The sequence below is a fragment of the Rhopalosiphum padi genome, chromosome 1 (genome assembly GCF_020882245.1).
Source record: "Rhopalosiphum padi isolate XX-2018 chromosome 1, ASM2088224v1, whole genome shotgun sequence".
NCBI lineage: Eukaryota > Metazoa > Arthropoda > Insecta > Hemiptera > Aphididae > Rhopalosiphum > Rhopalosiphum padi.
Window position 1 is genome coordinate 10,555,388 of NC_083597.1, and position 21,947 is coordinate 10,577,334.

Consider the following 21,947-nt stretch of genomic DNA (forward strand, 5'->3'; position numbering starts at 1 on the left):
TTTATGTCATCAGAAGACGAAAGACAGAAATAATTCTGTAAAAATGTTGTATACATTATTATATTAATTTCTATTAATATTCAATTAATAAATATGTCAACATACACTTATTTATGATTATTATTTCATTTTTAATTTGTAATTGCCAATAAAATTAAATTTTTCTGGATTATTGGCTTAATAAATTTGACTTCTGTAAAAATGTTCTTTTAACTATTGTACTAAAATTAACTTTCCTTAATATATTTTGTTATTATATATTTTAGAAATTTATGTATGGTACTTATTATACTTTGTACTTACACATTGTTCAATTATATTGTTTATTGTTTACCTTATATAAGAATGTATAATATATATAAGAGAATCTGTTTAGTAGTTAAATATTATTATACCTTAAACTCTTTAACTAACATCTTAACAATTTATGAGTACCTAATAAAAGTTTGAAAGTTTTAGGTTCATTAATTATTATTTGAAACGTATTATAGAACATCACTGATTGATTTTACCAAATAACTACTTTCGTGTTTAAAGTTATAAATCATAAATTTAAAATATAATATTTTAACATAATTAGATTATAAGATTATACTATACTCACACTTTATTTAAAATATTTACTAATGACAATATACAATGATAATTTTAACAAATTATAATTTTTATTCTAGAACAATATATTTATAAAAAAAAAAGTTATCTATATTATTATATATTTTTAATATTTTTTAAATTTCTTAAGAATAGTTTGTGATAGACTTTAAATTTAAATTTAAATGCTTATTAACATAATTAAAAAAAATGTAGATAAATGATTAACGTTTTGCTGTATGTATCAAGTGGGTCACTATTATGGATGGGTTAAATTTTAATTCATAGAAAAAATTTGTGGCCAACATGAAAATATTCGCGGGACATATGAATAAATAAAATAATACCAAGATTCAAAATAATTATAAATACTTTTTATTTAATTTGATATTAATTTTTATATATGTATAATACTAAAAAAATTAAAATTCCTAATAATAATAAGTATATTTTTATTTTTATTTTATAAAAAAGACGTGAGCCGCAAATTGACTACCCCTAATATAATTTATGGTACAATCATTGTATACAAAAAACGATTCTGAGTGTAGATGGTCTGTCAACTTACCTATATTACTAAATATATTTCAATATTTCTTATGTTTTTTTATATACCTAGTCAATAAGTCGTTTAATGGTACGGTATTTTGATATCATTGTTTCCGAAAATATTGTATTTATTATATTGTTCGTATTTAATTATTATAATAATAAATATTTTTACCATACTGTACCAACTTATATAACTTAAAATTTAATAACAATATCTTTCTGTAAGTACCGATGAAAAACATTAAAAATAGATTTATATTATAAAATAGACTATATCTTAAAGTAAATAACCAACAATGTCATTGCGTATAGTAAATATTATATATTTATAATATTATACAAATATATGTTAAAAGTCGAATAATATTCATAAATTATAACAAAATAATTAGCATCGTTATTTATCACTAAATATGTTTAACGCTTAAAATATATATTTTAGATTCTTTTTAATTTGGTAAATAAAAAACTTTGGATTAGGTACATTTTTAAGCGTTTTTCCCAGTTATAATATGTTTTATCAACATCTATAGAAAAATAATGAAAGAAAATGAAAAAATTCAATTATCTATAAATAACTCAAAACAAATAAAAATTATATTATGTAATATTTATATAAAATTATAATATAAATACTTTTTGAAAATTTCAAGTTATATACAATCAACCTCCTCCGTTCTCTAATAGTGTATTGTTTTGTTTTAGATCTGTAAATTTCGTTGGTTATAAAATGTACTCTGTCCATCAACAAATCAGTCTGGAAATAGTATCATTACGATATTAACTACGTTTACTTTTTAATTATTTGCCCAAGACTCTCTTCAACACGTTATACACGATGCCGTCTTCCGCAAACATATTACACTAATAATTAAATGTACGCATTACATACAGATTTAAGTGACACTTGTAAAGTTACCTCCCTCCTCGACATTTCACACTCGTTAGTCGGCACTACACGCAATAATTATTATACTCTGAAGAGTTTGTTACCCATAACAAAGTAGTTCTAAATAAACTTTCATATAATTTTAATTTAAACGTGAGTTTGATATTGACAAAGTTTTTAATTACGCTTAGCTTTGCCTTCGTTTAAGAAGTTGATATAGTTGCAATTTCGTACGTACAACCATAATAACCACTCGAGATGGATTTATTTAAATTATTATCGTACATTTTACGTGAATTTAATATAGGAACATTCAGTTTATAATAATATCGTTGCGATGTTTTCGACAATTTTCTGACACGAAATGGATTGACACGGTTAATTTTTCCATCACAAACTTAATTTGTAAAGAGGTGTAGCTAACAAGCGCATGCCATTTTAATGTTTTATATACGCGCGTGAGTATAATATACTTATTTTTCTCTAACCACAGACTCGATTAGAGCACTAATATAGTTTTGTCAGGCTGATTTTATTTTCAATATGGTTTTTGAGAGAAAAACATGTACCTATTGTAAACATTTTTGGACATTATGAGGCTGTATATCTTCATAAATTTTATATAATAAGTGCACAAAACGGTATCCTAAATATAATAAAGAATTTTATCACAAAATATATAACCTATTTCACGCTTAACAAATATTTAATCTTTATTCAAATAAAATAGCAGCTAACCTAAAATCTACAGTCAATTTTTTTAGATTCTTATAAAATATCAACATAAATATCAACATAAGTCATATTGAATTGATGAAATTAGAAGAAATAATATACTTATAGTCTTAAAATCATAAAAATAGTCCCAGTAAAAATAATGTGTTTAATCTTAACAATTAAAGGCGAATTTTCACCTAAAATTAAACTTGCGCGATAGATCACAGACGCTGATGGATTTTATTTGCTTGGTTTACATAAATACCGTGTAAGTTGATTGGTTTTATCTAAAATAAGCTGTTTAATTTTAAGTTCGCATCTGAAAATCGTAACCGTGAGCGAAAAATGTACCTACTATGTAAAGCCATTAAAACAATAAATAATCAATAACAATAATTAATAAGCAATAATGTCCAAATGACTAGGGAGTGACGAGTGTCTTGGGCTTTTATGGTATCAACCAATTAATCAAATTATATAGGAACCGGAATGTGAACATATAGCTAAATAATATGACTGAAATATTAATAATTCAACTGTTATATAATACGCATTGATGGTAAATTATTATTGTATGTAATACATATACAGTTTAGTAATGGTTGTTAATTAACAATATAATGTTTATTACAACATAATGGAATTATTTTTAAAACAAATAATAAATAGAAAATAAATATTCAATTAAAACGTTCAAATTAAAATTTTTTCTTCTAAACCAAAGTGTAATTGCATTGTTAATCTAAATAAATTATAAAGTATACTAATTCACAATAATGTTTGTTTCGATGATCATAATTAAATTACCACTTTATCTTTTAGGATGAGAGTATCGACCAAAGACACAATGCAAAATAAAAACGTTTACCTATTACATTTTATAAAGCAGTTATCATTAACAAAATGTATTTTCTCGTATTATTCCAAGTCTACATCAAACGTCAACGATTATGAGCATGTTTTTCTTAATTTTTAACTGTGTCTTCACATTTATTTATGTCAACTAAACACTTAAACAGATTTCCAATATATAAGTACCTACCTAAAGAAAATTGATGAACTGTATATTTCTTCCGTTATAATAAAAACGTTGAAATAAAAAATTGAATGACCATAACTTATCAAATATCATATCGAATCTATTTTTTGTATGTTATTAGATAAAAACAAACCAACCATTGAACTTGATAATTTTTTCAATTTCAGTAATATTATTTTTTTTTATTCTTTACAAATAGGTCAAGTTTTTATGAAATATTTCCCATGGTACTCATAACTTCGATAATATTAAAAATCATCAATGAAATCCGTAAAAAGTTTTTACCAAAAACGTTTATTTTATTTAGTTTAAATGAATCTAAAAAAACCCATCATTTGGTCATAATACATTTAAAATACAATAAATAATAACATAGATACAATTTTTTTTATTTTTACATTTTAATTATTTTTCAATTCTATACACATATCCTGATAAAATCATTTTAAAGTATTTGTGAAACGCATTGACACCTTGATACTTATTATGTATAGAAAAGTGTTTTTACTCCAGATCAAATTGAAATAAAGATTTAAAAAAAGAAAACCACTTATTAAGATCTTTATAGTCGATTGGAACGTTCTGTAGTGGGTTCGATATTATTTCTATTATGGCAGCGATACTAATAATGATCCAGTTACAATATACATATCAACAAAACAATAATATAGTTTTTTTTCTAGACTCTAAAATAGTATTCAAACCGGCCAGATAAAAAATATTTACACACACACAAAGATATACTTACGGGTTATATTATTATACGTACATGAACCGATTCCACACAAACGCACCGTAGCGTTGCTGGTTCGGTTGTAAATAGTTATTTGAGCATTATTATTGTGCTATACCAACGATATACAATATTTACACGGTCCTCAATCTTATACATATTATAATATAAATTCAGCGATACGACTCGATTAACCGAAATAACGATCATTTGTCTGTTCCGGTTGTTCCGCCTTCACTAATAGTGTAGGTATAGATCGCCGCGTCAATCGTGCCTACGGAATCGTACGTATAATATTAATATTATATAATATGTCGGTTAACTAAGCATTACCCTACTGACCGACCTGTGAGTAGACAAATAATTTTACGGATGCTTCCGATCATATCCGTATAATAAACACTATGAAAAATTATAATATACACGTGTATATAATATAAAGTATACACCGACGTCTTGCCCAATTAATATATTATGGTCGATTCCACGCGTTGCAAATCAATTCATAGTAGGTACCTACCATTATTATTATTTATGCTCGGTGCAGACGTTACAGCGCTCATCGTGATTTACTTTTTAGGTGGACATCGACACACCGTATATATTTTAGGTTTTTATTGATAAAAAGAACACATACTTATTGAAACGCTTTTATTTTACACACTCGTATAAACCATAGCAATCTATAGGTTATAATATTAAATTATATATTTATTTACACAATAATAACAGAAATACGTATCTATAATACTTATATAGAATACACAACGAGATTTCAAAGTAGCACACGTATTATAAAATAGCATCTGTATCTGTGCAGTCAAAAGAAAACCTTCTAGTTGTCTCATATATTTGTAAAATATTGCAGAAATCTGAATAGACGTCATTATTTATATTTATCATATAAATTGTGAAATGCACTATATTATTTTAGAATTTTTAGATATAAGTTCAATGAAGCCAAAAATAAAGGTACCTATTTATTAATAAAAAATAAAAAGGGAGTATAAGTAGGTAACTGTGCTGTTGTACATTAGTCGATTGTACCTTGGCATTTAGGAGTATAAGTTACTTTAATGTATATTATGTTAAATTTAAATTCAATGATAAATCATTACATACGAAAAACGATTCTTAGCAAAGACGGCCTGTCAGCCTATATTACTATTTACTAAGTATGTTTAATGATATGTTCTATTGCTATTAATTAATAATTTATTTTACTATTGAAATACAGTAGGTGATTAAATTATTTTTTGTCAAAAACATTGCATTTAAAAATGTAATTTTAAAATAATAATATACATTAAAAATGTCAAGTAACCACGAATAATATTTTTAAATCACAACAAAACACCAAAATCCTTTCCTTTATTTAAATATTTAATTTTGTTCAAATTTGAATTTGAATTTGAAAAGTCTATAAAAAAACTGTGTTAATTTATTTTTAAGATATTTTGATTACAGTATGAAATACTCATAAAAAAATTTGTTTTAAAAGCTTAAACTTTTTGACCCAACAAACATTTTTTTATAGAAATTTAAAAAAAAAAAATTTTCGGATATCTATAAATAACTTGAAAAGATTCAAAATATTTTTAAAACTGTATTACATACAGAAAATTTAAGTATAAATAAAAATAAAAAAACGTTACACTTACAAAGGATTATTTCGATTATACAAAAATCACTTAGATATCAACTGATTCTATGAAGCAGCAAGTATAATATGGTACTTATATTAGTGTATTATTATTATGTTGAAATAATATATGCAATGTTACAGTATATTTTATAATTAAATGTTACAGCTTAAAACTATTTTATTGTGCATACTAATCACTTAGAATTGTAATATTTTAAATAGTTTAAGATTATATATTATTTAAAGATTGTCAATCCGGAAGACTTATTATTAAGTTATTAGTTATAATTTTAACTTTTCTAAGATATACCTAGAAAAATCTAGGAAAAAAATCAATATTTTTCAATTAGATCGCACTCAGTAAATATCGAAAATCTTTTTTTATTAATCACATTTTTAGGTTAAGCCGGTATCATCCCTAAAGATGACCGATTATAAATACCATTTGTTGGCAGATAAGCTGATGCAACAGTAGGTATATACAATTTACGTTTTAGAATATAAGAAAAAAATTATAATATACGATATTTGGTCAAAATATCCAAATAAAAATAATTTTTCCTCTGATGAATTCAATAATATAATGAATTCAACATTAGAATATTATAAAAAATGTATAATTAATTCGATACAAATTTCTCTTATAATAATATTTAAGTTTTATTTAATAATTTGACATTAATGAATCGATTTTAAAATTTATTAAGTATTTATTATTATTAATGATTCAATAAAATCGGATAAATCACGAATTAAAATATACTAAATACTTTAATTCGTGGGTTAAATATTTATGGTTTATTCACTTACATCCGAAAATGCAGGTGACGAGAAAATAATAGCGCAGCATGAATTGAGGAACATTGGAATATCGCCAACCGTAAACGAATAATAAAAGTAGAAAAATGAATTACATAATATCTCTGTGATCTGAGAATCTATTATACTATATTGGCATTTCAAAATGTCTTCTCCGTATTGAACTATTATTATTTATATTATACTATTTAAATTAAAAGCTTAAAAGACAATTTTTCTTCATTTTTAAATTGAGATATTTTGGCTGTGGATAATTTGACTATTGGATATTGTGTGGTTTAATATTTTAACCTAGAACCATACTATACCAACTCGTAAATTCATTAAACTGAAATATTATTTAATTCAATGAACTTTAAATCCAGAGTTATTTTAATTTCATGTACATTAAAATTATTTAGGTATATCACAAAAACCATATTATTATACCTATATATTACTGAACAGGTGTTATGAATTCTACTACCGTGTGTCCGTCACGTCTGTGATTAAGCTTCCGCCTTTTGTTACGACCGATTATTGAACCTCGTCCAATAACCTTTAACCGATATTAATCGACAACACAATTAATCCTATAAGAGGTGACTTGCAACAAACAATGGTTAAAAACTCTATATTATTATACAATATATTATATAATAAAATATTTTTTTGCCGTTTAAAAAACAAATTTTAAAGTTTTATAACTAAACATAATATTAATTAACAAATATATATATAATATACTGATTATTGAAGCTAAGTACCCACTATAATGTAGTCTTAAACGGATTTAAATTCATTTTTAATTTATTCATTTGGGTGCCTACTTAATGATCTACATAATTTAATATTTACATAGGTATGGTCTTAGATATAAAATATTCTAGTTAATCCAAATGACATTTTTATCTAATATGTGTGGGTAATCAAATAATATACCTACAATACATTTTTCATGGTCAAATTACAATATTAAAATTATAGGTACCAAGCATACCTATACATTAACAAATGCAATAGCTAGTTTTTTAGTGCACGACTAAAAACAATTTGTACTATAATAAAAAAAATTAGAATACATTTACAAAAATGTTAAACTGCATCTTAAACTTGGCGAGATCAATTGATACCGAGGCCGTTGAGTCGTGGAAAAATATTTAGCGAACTTCAATATAATAATATAATACCTACATGGTGGCGGCAGCAAGATTGGCGTACCTAATATACCTAGCGGCTATCTGCGGGATACGTTTGTCTAAAAATCAAATTAACCCGAGATTAAATCACAAAAAACCATATTTAGAAATCAGCGATCAACCGGTGTTTCGCGATGAATGTAAATATACCTACACGTGAACGTCATAAATTCATAATAAACCAAAGGTAGGGTATACATAGTAAGAGTGGTCCACCGACACGCGCCATTCCTCAAATCGAACATTGGAGGCGTTTTATCACAAGTATGCATGCTTTATATTAATCGATCGCACACTAGTTGTTCTCTGCAAAGTGCACGGCTTCAGTAATGAGATACTTTAAAACGGTACCTATAAAAAATACCAAACACCGCTTTAAAAAGTGTGAGATGTAAATATAGATATTTTAAATCTCAAATAATCATACGTCATAATATTGTAGGTAGTAGGTACATATCACATGAATACATGAATACCTATACCTACCTACCTACATGCGATACAATAAATGTTTTCTTATGTTTAAATAAACACAGTATATGATAATCAAGTGAGAATATGTGCGAGATATTATAATTTAGATATACATATTTTTTTAAATATACAAATTCATAATACGCTGTACTAACACTGTAATACCTCATAAAATTGAGTTATTGGCCAATTAGTGTTACGACTATGATGTGTGTACAGGATGATAAAAGATACTCGTACGCATTCGACTCGTTGCCGCGTCGGCGATCTTTCAAATAATAATTAACCTTCCGCTGTTCGGTTAATAAAAAAAAACTTTAGACCCGATAGAGATACATTTGCATTTCAGATGCTGTTCGTATACGCATTACTACAACCGTGATCAATGGTCCATTGGCCGACAGCCGTCGCTTTATATACAACATAAATAATAATGTCATCACATCGGTGGCAATAATAATAACGATTATGTGACGTATAGCCGCGGAAACGCGTGTCCGACATTGTACCTATACGGCACGTATGTATACATAGGTATAGGTACTTACTGGTAATATCTATCATACGGAATTATAATAATATAATATACTGACCGCGGTGGATAAAAAAAAACAACGAAAAAAACATAGTGTGGGCCGTGTGCCTTCGCAGCACAGTGATGTCGCCGACGATCGTCAGAGGCTGAGGCGGCAGCGGACGAACAGGCGAAATAATAATATAATATTATAACAATATTATATATTAGACGTGCCCGCCGCCCGAGCGTGGGGGAAACGGCCACGGCGCGGCGGCGGCGGCGATTGCGAATGTTCTAAAAATCGTATTTTGTAGTTAGTTGTTATCTGCAGCGATTCGTTTGTAACGATTTTTACTGCACCGGCCGAAATAAAAATATGACGATATGTATTACGCCGCGAATACTCCAGTGCGTTACATTTTTTACTCAAAATAAAACGATGTGTGTGTGTGTGTGTGTGTGTAATAATCGTTGAAATATTATATCATATTATAAGCAGCACGGTCGCCACCGACTAATTACTTTTTTTTTTAATTGTTTTTTTTTTTTTACTGATATTATTGATATTATTTTTCACGCGTGCGAGCTCAAGTCTCGTGGCAATTTTAAAATTCTCCGAACAGCTGTCCACCGCCTTTCAACTGCAGACATTTATCAACATTATATACTAGGTAATAATATACACTTAAGAAAGTTTATCGTCTTAACAAAATTCATTCTTATAACCGATATTACCGAAAAAATTTAGTTATTTTCGTATAGGTAATATTATGCCTAACAAATGTATAATTAATAGACGCATTATCATACTAACGATACACCATATAGATAGTATAGGCACCTAAGTAAAATATAGTTCGTTTGACTTGCGATTTAGTACAAGGCAATAAAATAATAATATAAGTATTAATACCTACTACGTATATTCATGGACGCATCGCGTTTTATCTTTTGTTTTCAGTGAAAATTACGAAAACGAAACATACAAAACATTTGATCAGGTATTAATTATTATTTTTATAATTAACTACAAAATTTAATAAAATACAAAAGAAACTTTTGGATAAAATTAAAATATAATATTAACTGTGTACAAATGATAAAAAGTTTGTACAAATATTCGTTTGATTTTTCAAAAGACGTTGAAATTTTAGAATCTAAACGGAACGATGAATGTATTGATTTTACAATAATAAATTTTTTTTTTTTGTATCTGAAGACACACTTTTTCTAGTAGATAATTTTGCACTTTAGGGTTGGTTTCTGGTAAGAAATTTTGCCTATTTGGTATTTTGGGGAGTCAATAATAAAAAATAATCGAAAAACAAAAAATAAAAAATATGGAAAAAATTTTTCGTAAAACCAGTCTGACAAAATGGATTTTCTTATTTTGTTTTAACTTAAAAACCTAAGACTCTAGATACTAGAAGTCCTAATATTCCATATATTTTTCATATACCAACTTAAAAATATTTTTTTTTATAATAAATTTCAGTTATGATTTTGACGAAAGTAGCAAATTATTTTATAGTTAAAATTTATAAGTAACCATTTATATTGTAAATATGCATCTATATTCTATGTACTATCTCGAAATTGAATACTCGCGCAGTCACGCATAAATGGATAATTTCTCATCTAACAATTGTATTATTTTGTTTAATTCAAAAATATTATTCGTAGATACTTGGAACTTTTAACGTGTATTATTATATTTTAGACAAACAAATTTCAAATTCAATTATTTCGGAAAAAATTAATCCAACCTATCGAGTTACTTAAAATAAAGTTAATCCATTTAATATATAAATATATATCATAAAATATACTAAGTAATATAGGCTGAATTTGTTTAGAACCGTTTTTCATAATATGCAATGATTTATCATTGATTTCAATTTTAACATATATGTACGTTACAGTGACTTACTCAATTTGCACTCAATACCTACCGTACAGCAGAGCGGTTACCTACTTTCCCACTTTATAACATTACATTTAATTCAATATAAAATATATTATGTTTTTATTTTTTATTTTTTAATAACAATGTACTTATGTATACAAACCGTATCCCCAATTATAGATAGAAATGATGTTTTAAACTGATTTTTTTACTACCTAATCGTAAAATATGTTTGATACTATGTATTATTTAATCACATTAAAATGTTGAACTTAATATTTTTGTGTTTTATATATATATATTTATAAAAGCATACATTTATTTATTTATGACATATATTTTTACTTATGACCTTCCAATATTATATAATCTCAAAAAGTAGATTTATCCATCAAAATATTTCATTTTTTTATTTTTCTATTTAAACCGGTTAGTATGATTTCGACAAATAAGGAAATACGATTCACCTTTAACTTTTCATTGATCAACACCAAATTAACAAAATGTTTAGAATATGATGACTTTCGAATTTCGAAAGTAAAACCTATATTTATAATGGCTGATATTATACTCGTAATAAAAGGGGTGTGTAATAAAATTATTCTACCTTTTCATACTTGTAATTTCGAAGTATGTATATAATAATAATAATAATTACTGTTTTCCACTTGAACGTTCAACGTTGTAATTTTTTTTCATTCGTATATTATGTATACAATATACATATTATGTAAAACTTATAAGATAGGTATATTTAAAAAAATAATAAAATGTTGGTTTTATAAAATAGTTAAATATATGTAATTTAATATATTTCTCATTAATATGTATTCCATTGTTAAAATAATAGTTTATTGTTATTATATAATTTTATCAAAATTAAACTGTGTTGTTTTTGAGTCATCTAAATGTTTTTATTATATTTTTTTTCATACCACAAACAGATCCCCACTTTTTAAAATATACATTGTCATGAACTATCAATATCATATTGATCTTATTATATCAGAATAAAATATACTACTGGCCACTTTTAATAATTATTATTTAAGTATATACCACAGCAATAATTTTAGTTTTAATATAACCTTTAAAACTCTTAATTAGTGAAATAAATATGTTCGAATGTAAATATTTTCTTATTTCAACTTACAATAGATATTAATAAGAAAATTAAAAAAATAATAAAGTACAAAATATTAGTGGTTTTTGATTGACTAAAAGAAAAACAATGTCCAATACTTTAATTTTGGCTTGACTGGCATCAATGTATAATTAAAATAGGCCAATATGCGTATAAACATTGAGTTACTAATGTAATATATATACTGTTATATCTCTAATGACATTTCTACAGTAATCACTGTAATGAATGTGTTTTGAATTCAATATACAATTATATTTATTTATTATAAGTTAATATACCTACCGTGTACCATAGAATAGGTGTGAATAGGTTTAAGGTAAAAATAGATTAAATTTAGTGTAATTATTTAGAATTCATTGATTATAGTAAATAATATAATAATTAATTAATAATAAAACGTATGTGGAGAAAAAACAATTTTCAACACACGCTGACAACAAAATTAAAAAAATCGAAATTTTTCAAAAGCCAAAACCTGACTTCGCCATACCGACACACAAAAACCACATACACAACATTATAAATAAAAAAAAAATTATTGGCTTATCGTTCCGCAAAAAAACTAAATATATATTAATCAACAATTAAATAGTTGTTTAAAAGAGTATGTTTGTCTTTTATATAACAATAATAATAATAAATTTTTTTTTTTAAAAGTTATATAATCATGATTATATTCACTTCATTGATTTTATAATTAACAGATAAGCAATAAAGTACTCGGTGGGTAAAATTATATTTATGTGGGCTGTCAATAAGAGATGTCATTGTATATCACTAAATTTATATTTTTTTCGGTATTACTATTTTTTATTTGCATTGTTCTATACAGTGGGGATAATGTGTGTGGCTTCCAAACAATTATGTTTCAATTATCCATCATTATAACCGTTGTCAGCTCATTTTTGGGTTAGGTCAAAAAAAATCTAATAATATGTAACAAAATATAAAATAACACTTATTCACTCGCTTGCGATACAGCCCTCTTAAATTGCTCGTGAGATTTCTATTATCTACGATTATTTATTTTTGAATTACAACAAAATAACCAAATCGATTTTATCAAAAACTGATTTTGCTTTAAAATTCTCGTTTTTTCTAGTTGTTTTTTAGTTTTTCCAATTTACCAAAAAAAGTATTAGAAATGTTTTATTTTTACCGCTTGAATTAACTAGATTCATTAGTTCACTTTATTTCTAAAAAAGAAATTGAAGTAGAAGATTGAATTATTTTTACTGCACCAAAAGGTAATGACATATTCAAAAATTTTTTTTTAAAAAAACTCATACAATATTCATAGACATTGTATCATCATTACACCAAAATTATAAAATAAATCGTAAATATTATTCAAAGTTTATTATTATACATTATAATATACTACATTAAAAAGATATTTTAAATTAGTATTAAATATAGAACTGTTTATTTGTTTGTGATAAATGATTATATTGAATAGTATATACCTACCACGTATCATAAAGTATATAAGTACAAAACATTTTATTAACTTTAATATTAATAAAAATCAATATTAGTTGTAAACTGTTAACTCATAAAGTTTTTTATATGTATCGAGGAATTATAATATTTATACTCATTTATAATTATTGAATATCAAAAAAATGATTATAAGCATTTATAAATTAAACCCCCCTCCCCCCCCCCCGAAAAATTAAGGTGAAAGAATCGAGCTATAAACTATTGCAAAATTTGTACCAGATTTAATTAATTTATGTTTCCAGGATTATAAAATGGTACTGTTTCGGAGTAGAAACTCAGTACGAAACGAAGATGTTATACCAGATATATCAGCTCCAATACTTTTAAGAATGACAGCTATCAGAAACAGTATGCGTGCAGACCATCAATTCATTGGAGATAAACACAGCAGTCTTTATGGCGTACAACAAGGTAAATTTATTGTAACTTAATAAAATCCTATGATGCGTCTATCTTATTCAACAATATTTGAATATTATATAATATGATTATTTAGTCAGAAAATATAATAAAAGTGCACAAAAAAAAAAAACGTTTATTGTATATAAGCCATATTATATTATGTGTCATAGCTAGTATTTCATATTTTTTTGATATAGCTGTTGTTGTATAGATATAAGTACTCGTAATACAAATAACAATATGACAAAAAGGCGACCGCGTTATTGTAGCCTTTAAAAAAGAATTTACTCTCCAAGTCGTATGTGTTTTCTTTTGCCCGCCAAGGTTGAAAACTGCGAAATATCACGTTTGTTATAATCACATGTGCAAGAAACCCCTCCACTTTAGATATAATGCTGTTCAAATAATATACATACCTTGATGAGGAGGGTGTCTGTATTTGAGCTCCGGCGTTTTCAATGGAATGCCACGTGCCGCCAAAGGCGAACTTATTTGAACACAATTATTATGCTCTTTGTATACTCACTAGGTGTGCAATTGAATGTGAATAGATCAAAAGATGGATAATAATATCGATGACAACTGTTGAAACTTGAGTTTCATAATTGTTATATTTTTGCAACATACAATTCTATAAAATATAAATATCCTTATTAAATACAAATATTTATTATCAAACAATTATATAGTTTCTACACTTCGTTATTTGTCGATATAAATCCTAATTTCCATCATATTTTTAACAAGTGTAATATATATATATATATCATTAGTATATATTACCGTTTACAATAATAAAAAATGCAACAAGTACCTATATAATGTAACGTCATCATTTTCTTATGCCCAGTATTAACTAATAGCAATCAAAATATAGAAATTTGTTTTATTTATTTATTTTAAGTCTATATTATCTATTACCTAATACTGTAATATTCTAATAAATTATACAGTTAATTTTCAAAATGATATTTATACATCGTTTAATGAATTTTTGTATAAAAATAAATCTTAAATACTTATCATGTATAAATATTAAGTAGTTACTTCTCTATATACGAGTGAGTTTATACTCACATTATACTATTATTGTCATATAATATATATTATTAGTAAATAGTAATATTTAAACGATATTCTGTTCGTATATACACTTAAATTATGTGTTCAATATAGGAAATTTCGTAAGTGCAGTGTATAGACTGTACAGTCTGTGGTTTATGGTTGTAATTTAGTATTGTACAGAATACGGCAGTATACGTTATTCGTTATTCAATAATCGCAGTTAACAATAATTGATATGTAAGTCTTTGATAGTCAATAGGTCAGGTTTAGTTATATGTATAGTCCAATAAAAATAATTTTAAATAATTATTATTATTATACTTACATACATTTTAACGTTTATTTACAAGTATATAACCATATATGGGGTATAGGGTAGGTTGGTATACTCGTATTTGATAAATTGAAAACATTTTTACACTAAATTTTTAAAATTCCTGTAGATATCTATTTTTTTATTTCTATTCATGACCGGAGGAAGACGTGGATCGTGACAGTGATTTACCTCTCTCTTTCTCTCTCACACACACACTCTCTACTCTCTTTCCTAATTTAATTTGTTTTCAGTGTAATTTTCTATCATTAAAAATAAAAATATTTTAACATTCATAATAATTGTGTATACATATAGCTTTATGTATATATAAATAATAAAAAAATCTCGTGGTCCACCTATACAAATAATGACTAAACTATATACATCGTACAGTTCAAATACGAATAATTATTCATTTTATATTTCACTTATTATATTTGTACCCATCTATTGTAATTTTAACAAAATAATTGTTTGACCACTTAGAACATAAATCATATTCAGAAAAGTACTTCGATTTTTCGTGCTATAGGTGCTAATTTTTATTTTTGTCCTCACCCTTCTCCATTAATAAAAATTAATTTAATATATTTTTAATGATTAAATAGAAAAAATAAACACATTTAGGGATATGATCACTGCCTTTATTACATAACTACATACAATAGTTTGTATACGTTCGTCGTCAAATGTTTGGTAAATATATTATTGGAATTAAAGAAAAAACTGTTTTCCAACAATATTTGTTTTATAATTGTTTAACGCCATCGTGTAATTACCCACTATATAATAGGTCTTTTGTCCCCGTGTATAAACCTATACAGAATAATCTATTTAAACACGCTCGAATTATAAACGTATTTAAATTTTGATATTTTGAATTAATATACGCTAAGTTAAGAGATTATTTTATACCAATTATTTTACGTCATTTAAGGACTAAGTAATCATGCAATTTTTCATCTATTTAAATTTTACAAATTTAATACACGCACTATATTATGTAGAACCATATTGAATTCAAAACAACAGTCATAGATTTGTTTTATACGAGGAACGTGTGATCCGTAAACAATATACACAAGTGACTGATGTGCGTCTTACCTTGACGCGCCGTATTCGGCTAGGAATCCTCTAGAAACTAGCGACGCTTTTCGTTGAGCCATGAGTGCAGATCAGACTGACAAACTTGTTTTACCGGATTTTTGTCGCACAACACTTTAAGCACTCGAAAACGGTTTGATAGAAAATAATTGAGCATCGTACTCAAAGTAAATAGTTGGCGGCTGTCATTTTTCATTGAGACGAGAAACGGAAAATATGATATAATAATATTACGGTTACTCGCTCGAAATAACGTAATCGTGTAATACGTAAACCATACGAACCGTGCGCGCGGTCGTGGAATAATAATATTTGCTACCTATAGACCGTATAGTTTTAAGATGACTTCACATTCTACCATGATTTAATGGGGGAAGGAAGCTTCATAATCACCGTGTCGTCTCGTGTTAATATATTCTGGAATAATATTTTAATAAGTATCTAATAAATAAAAATATATAATATAATTAAAATTTTAAATTAATATTATTATCTAATCGGTGAATATTCTAACACCAGCATTTAACCATACAGCCAAAAGTTGAAAATATTTTTCTACATATTGTGATTTGTGATAGTGTCGTGTTAGAAGATTCAATTTTTGCGTTTTGGTAAATCAATCAGAAAAAGTATTTTACAAGATACAACGAAAATTGTGAACTGTGATTTCCAGGAAACGATTTGGCACTGTGATTGTCTGAATCTTGCATTATCTGGTATACAACTATGTATTACCATAATAATATATAATATTCCACATCGATATCAGAGTATCAGAGAGTATAATTGAATCCTACTCGAGGCATATTATAATACGTCAATAATTAATTATCACTTCATCAATGTAAACATTGCAAACGCTTGAGTCACTTCAGCACATTACAATTTACTGTAAATTTAAAAACAATTTTTTTTTTCGGAAATTACGGTTCATGTTGTAGTGTGAAGTTGCTTTACCTGTGTAGTACACTATACTTACGAACAGGAACCCACAATATATTTCATCGTCAGTCATTATAATCTAACAGTGATCACCGAGTTTTACTCCCTAAAAATCCGATCAACTTGAATTGTGCAGTGTAAAAGTCGTTAAAAAAATTTGAATATCGTAAAAAAATCCATGAAAAACAAAATGAATATAGTGACTCATAGCTTTAAGTTTAATAATAGGCTTAAAATATTAAAGCTTATATTGCAAAAAATAAGAGCTGCTGAACACAAATTTGGAATAGTGTAACGTGTATATTTATAAGACGAAGACAAAACGGTGTCCTCTTAAACATGTTATACTTGTTAAAATTTAAATATAATATATTGTATAATTGATTTCTGAAAAAGCCGTTAATTCGTCATATTCAGCATTTTTTTTTCGTACATTAGTAAATTAATAATATTTTGTGTTAAAATATAAACAATGTCTTATAGTAGGTTTATAAATGTTAAACTCTTATAGTATGAAGACAAATTATCTTCTCGAGAGGTGACTAGTGAATATTGTAGAAAATAAACTCTTTAATTTTGTCTTTTTAAAGTTAAAATCTGTTATATTTTCATAAATATAGGTAAATTAATCATTTAAAAATACAGGATAGTGAATTATACTTTTTATAGTTACTGTTATGAAGTATGACTGATTTAGTACAATATTAGTATTAGTGCTAAAAAATCAAATAATTAAACTAATGCCTTAAGTCGTTGATTAAATATATTAAATATTTAATCATGCTTAGGTGCTGTACTTACTGTTATTTTATTAAAAAAAAAGCTAAATATTTTAAATAAGCATATTTTTTAAAAAATTTATCTCATATTACTTATTATAAATTATGATAGTCGTTTGTTCGTTTTATTTTACAAGTAAAAATTAAAAGAATTAATACAGCAATATAATAGTTGTAAAAATGTAATTTTTCTAATTATTGGGTAGATTTATAGTACAATAATTATTTATTTACAAATTAAAATGGACAATTAATTAAGTATACTATACTAAAATAACGAATGTTCGCTGTTAACTGAATATTTTTGTATGTTTATTATGTATGATAATTTTTTATTGTTATACATTTATTTATTATATATATGCGGTGATCTTAATTTAAAATCATCATATTTAAATTAATATATAATAATGAGAGCCAGTGTGTTTTTTTTTTTGCGAACCGAAAATATAAAAATGTAATTTTTATTATTTTTTTCTAATCTGCATATTTTATTATTTTTATTTATTATAAATAGTAAAATTTAGCAACTACTTATAAATATATTTAGCGCCAGCGCTGTTTCTATTACTGTTTTTATACGTTGCATAATTAACATTCTCAGGAAATATATAAACAATATATATATATTTATTTATAGGTTTCTAGTTGTTAGAACCTACAATATCTACATTATAATACTATATATTATATACCTACTAATAGATATTTATAAATAAGGTTAATTTCAACAATAGATAATTAAGATAAACAATTTTTTTTCTGAAAATATTAATGTTTTTAACATTTGAACTTGTCGAAAATATTAACAGAATAAAAATAAAATAATACCTTTGTGGCTTTTATATTTCTTATTTATGTACCATTTAATATTATAATAAATTCATAGTACCTATTTCATTTTCTTACAATAAATAAGTATTTATGTATATATATATATATATAATATATATACATTTCATTACATTAATCGACATTGATATAAATGATAATACAACTGAAAATGCTCATAATTATTTATTTTATTTTAAAATTAAATAAATTATTTAATTATATTATTTATAAATATATTATGTCATAGGCTATTTAGAAATTACATACATTACATTTATATGTTATTAAAATACATGTGTATAATTTGGTCTGTATTTAAATGAAAACAATAATAATGTTGAAGATATAAGAAAAATTGAAAATAAAACCACCAGAGTGGGTTGCGCATATAATAGACGACCAAACCAGTCAACCACACAGGCAACACTCCCATTTTAACCCATCCCATTTTAATGGTTTTTTATTCTTATCCGTGTCAGTCTTTAGCGAACAGTCGAGTATTATTATGTCTACTGCAGACGCACGTTGCCGGTGTATTATGTGTTTACCTCCACGTTGTTTTCGTATTTAAAATTCGTTATAAAATATTCATATTGTTTTAAATTATGTTTTAAACAAATCAGACGATTATGTTATGCATGGCTTGTGACTTTGGTAAGTTATAATTTTATATATTTAAATAATAATGCAGTTTAGAACTAAATAATTTAATATTAAAAATGTTATATCAATAACACAGTTAAATGCTAAATTTTCCTTTTTTTTATGTATTGACTTAGATGTAGGTATAACATCAAATATGTATGAACATAATATTGTTTTTATTCATACTCGCCATATCTGACTTAACCGTACTGAATAATTTATTTTTTGCGTACGATTTTTATTTTCTTAATAAAAAAAATATATTTAGTAGTACCATAGAAATTACGTAGTCAGCAGCTGCTGTTTTGAATTATAGGATTATAAGTACTTACTTACTGTGTGTTCTTAAGTATAGTGCGTTCAACTTCTTTGTCCTTATATAGTAATTTATCTCAGTTTTAAATTATCCATTTTATGTTTTTAGGATGCCCTGTAATAGACTAGCATAAAACAATAATAATTACCGGATAATTACACAATTTCCTTATGTTGGCCGACCAATAACAATCTTTTCGTTCCATTTGGCCGACCATGCGCAATGTATGTTTCAATATATTATATATATATATAATATGTATCCTTCGTTGTATGCATAAAAGACGTCCATCAAGCAATAAGGCAACCAATAACTTTTATTTTCAACAACATTTTATTAATACATTTAAAAAAAGCATTGGTACAATTTTTTTTAAATACGTGCTTAATTAAACTAATATCAATATGTATTTTAATTTGTATATAGATAGAATAAATATCATACAACTAAAAAAAAAATATTTGTTTTTAAAAACTGTTTCATATAACAAACAAAATATTAAACGCTACAATTACATTTTATAATATATTATCTTATAATTATTTCCATTTTTAATAAAAAGTATTTATATATATAAGTGTAGCAAATAACGCTAATCAAACTAAACTATAATTTAAATTCATGTTTTTTTACTATAATAATTGTTTTAAATAATACACATACGATTAAATACACTGTAGAATTAAATGTTAAACATTTAAATACTTTTTCACATTCAATCTGTGTATAATACATTATTAATAAATACTTTCTTATTCAATTAAAAATGTATTTAAACTAAATTAAACAATTTGAGTAAATTACATATACTTAACATGTTATTACTTATAAAAATATTTAATTAGTAAGAAATAAATAATTTAGTGATTTTTTTAATATCCTATTTGCTATTTGAGTTCAAAAGCTAAATTTGAATACATACTTAAAATAGTGATATTATATATAAAAACATTGTACGTTAAATAAATTTACTATAAGAAATATTGTACATCCGGAGTCCCTGTGTAGTTCATTTACCTGAGATCAGACATGAATTTCTAATATGTATGTACTCGCAGGTATATTTATATTCACAATATAAAACAATTTTCAAAAACACAGAACCTTGATGGACGTTCACTGTTTTTCCGCAATTTTATAATATGACCTCATTTCGAAATCTTAATGTATTTCATGAGCAAAGTGATTAAGACCCGCGAAGCACCGTAAAAGGACACGTTTCGGCGAATTGGACAATGTACTGTGCCCTGGTAATAAAGATAACCCAAAGTCGTTTGTTATGTGGTGCTGATAATACACAGTACGAAGTAAAAAAAAAAAAACATAATTGCAGGATGAGTGCGTCAAAACAGAAACAATACATTGTGTCCCCTTTAACTTCCGGTGTGTGCGTGCATTCATCCAGTGATGCTCAACGTTTTCGTCCGTGTACATCAACATACGTGCAGCTGTGTTTATTAGGATAGACCCTGTGCGTTTCAGCTAAAAATTCTCAATTATTAGAGTAAGCCAATGAAATACCTGCGGTCGCAAACGGAAATTGTGGTTTTTTAACACGAGCCATCATAAAGCGGGTAAAGCCTGCACTGTCGATAATAAATTTTATAAATCGTCTTTAAATATGATACATATATATAATATAGATAATATTGTTAACTTTATTAATGAATTCTGAAATCATCTTATATGGGGCGAGTTTCAGAGTAGATTTCGTGGACCTATTGTAAACCATTTTTACGTAATATATTTGTTATAGGCATCGTGTATATACCGGGAAGTCGTATTATTTTTTAGTGACGGGAAAAGAAAACTCAAAAGCTCAGTAACGCTT

The 21,947-nt window shown here is 25.6% G+C and overlaps 1 protein-coding gene across 4 annotated transcripts in view; it reads left to right on the plus strand.

The window, feature by feature from the left end:
- Positions 1-9,496: 9,496 nt before the first annotated feature.
- The window catches only part of LOC132931967 (uncharacterized), a 41,216-nt gene continuing 28,765 nt past the window's right edge, over positions 9,497-21,947 (plus strand). For 2 of the 4 annotated variants that reach the window (XM_060998105.1, XM_060998106.1), the window contains exons 1-2: positions 9,497-9,828; positions 13,956-14,124. In XM_060998105.1, the coding sequence (XP_060854088.1) occupies positions 13,965-14,124 (160 nt within the window). In that variant the 5' untranslated portion in view covers positions 9,497-9,828; positions 13,956-13,964. Of the gene's footprint in view, positions 9,829-13,955; positions 14,125-19,618; positions 19,810-21,947 lie in introns of those variants that run through there. The other 2 variants (XM_060998107.1, XM_060998109.1) reach the window with 1 other exon arrangement.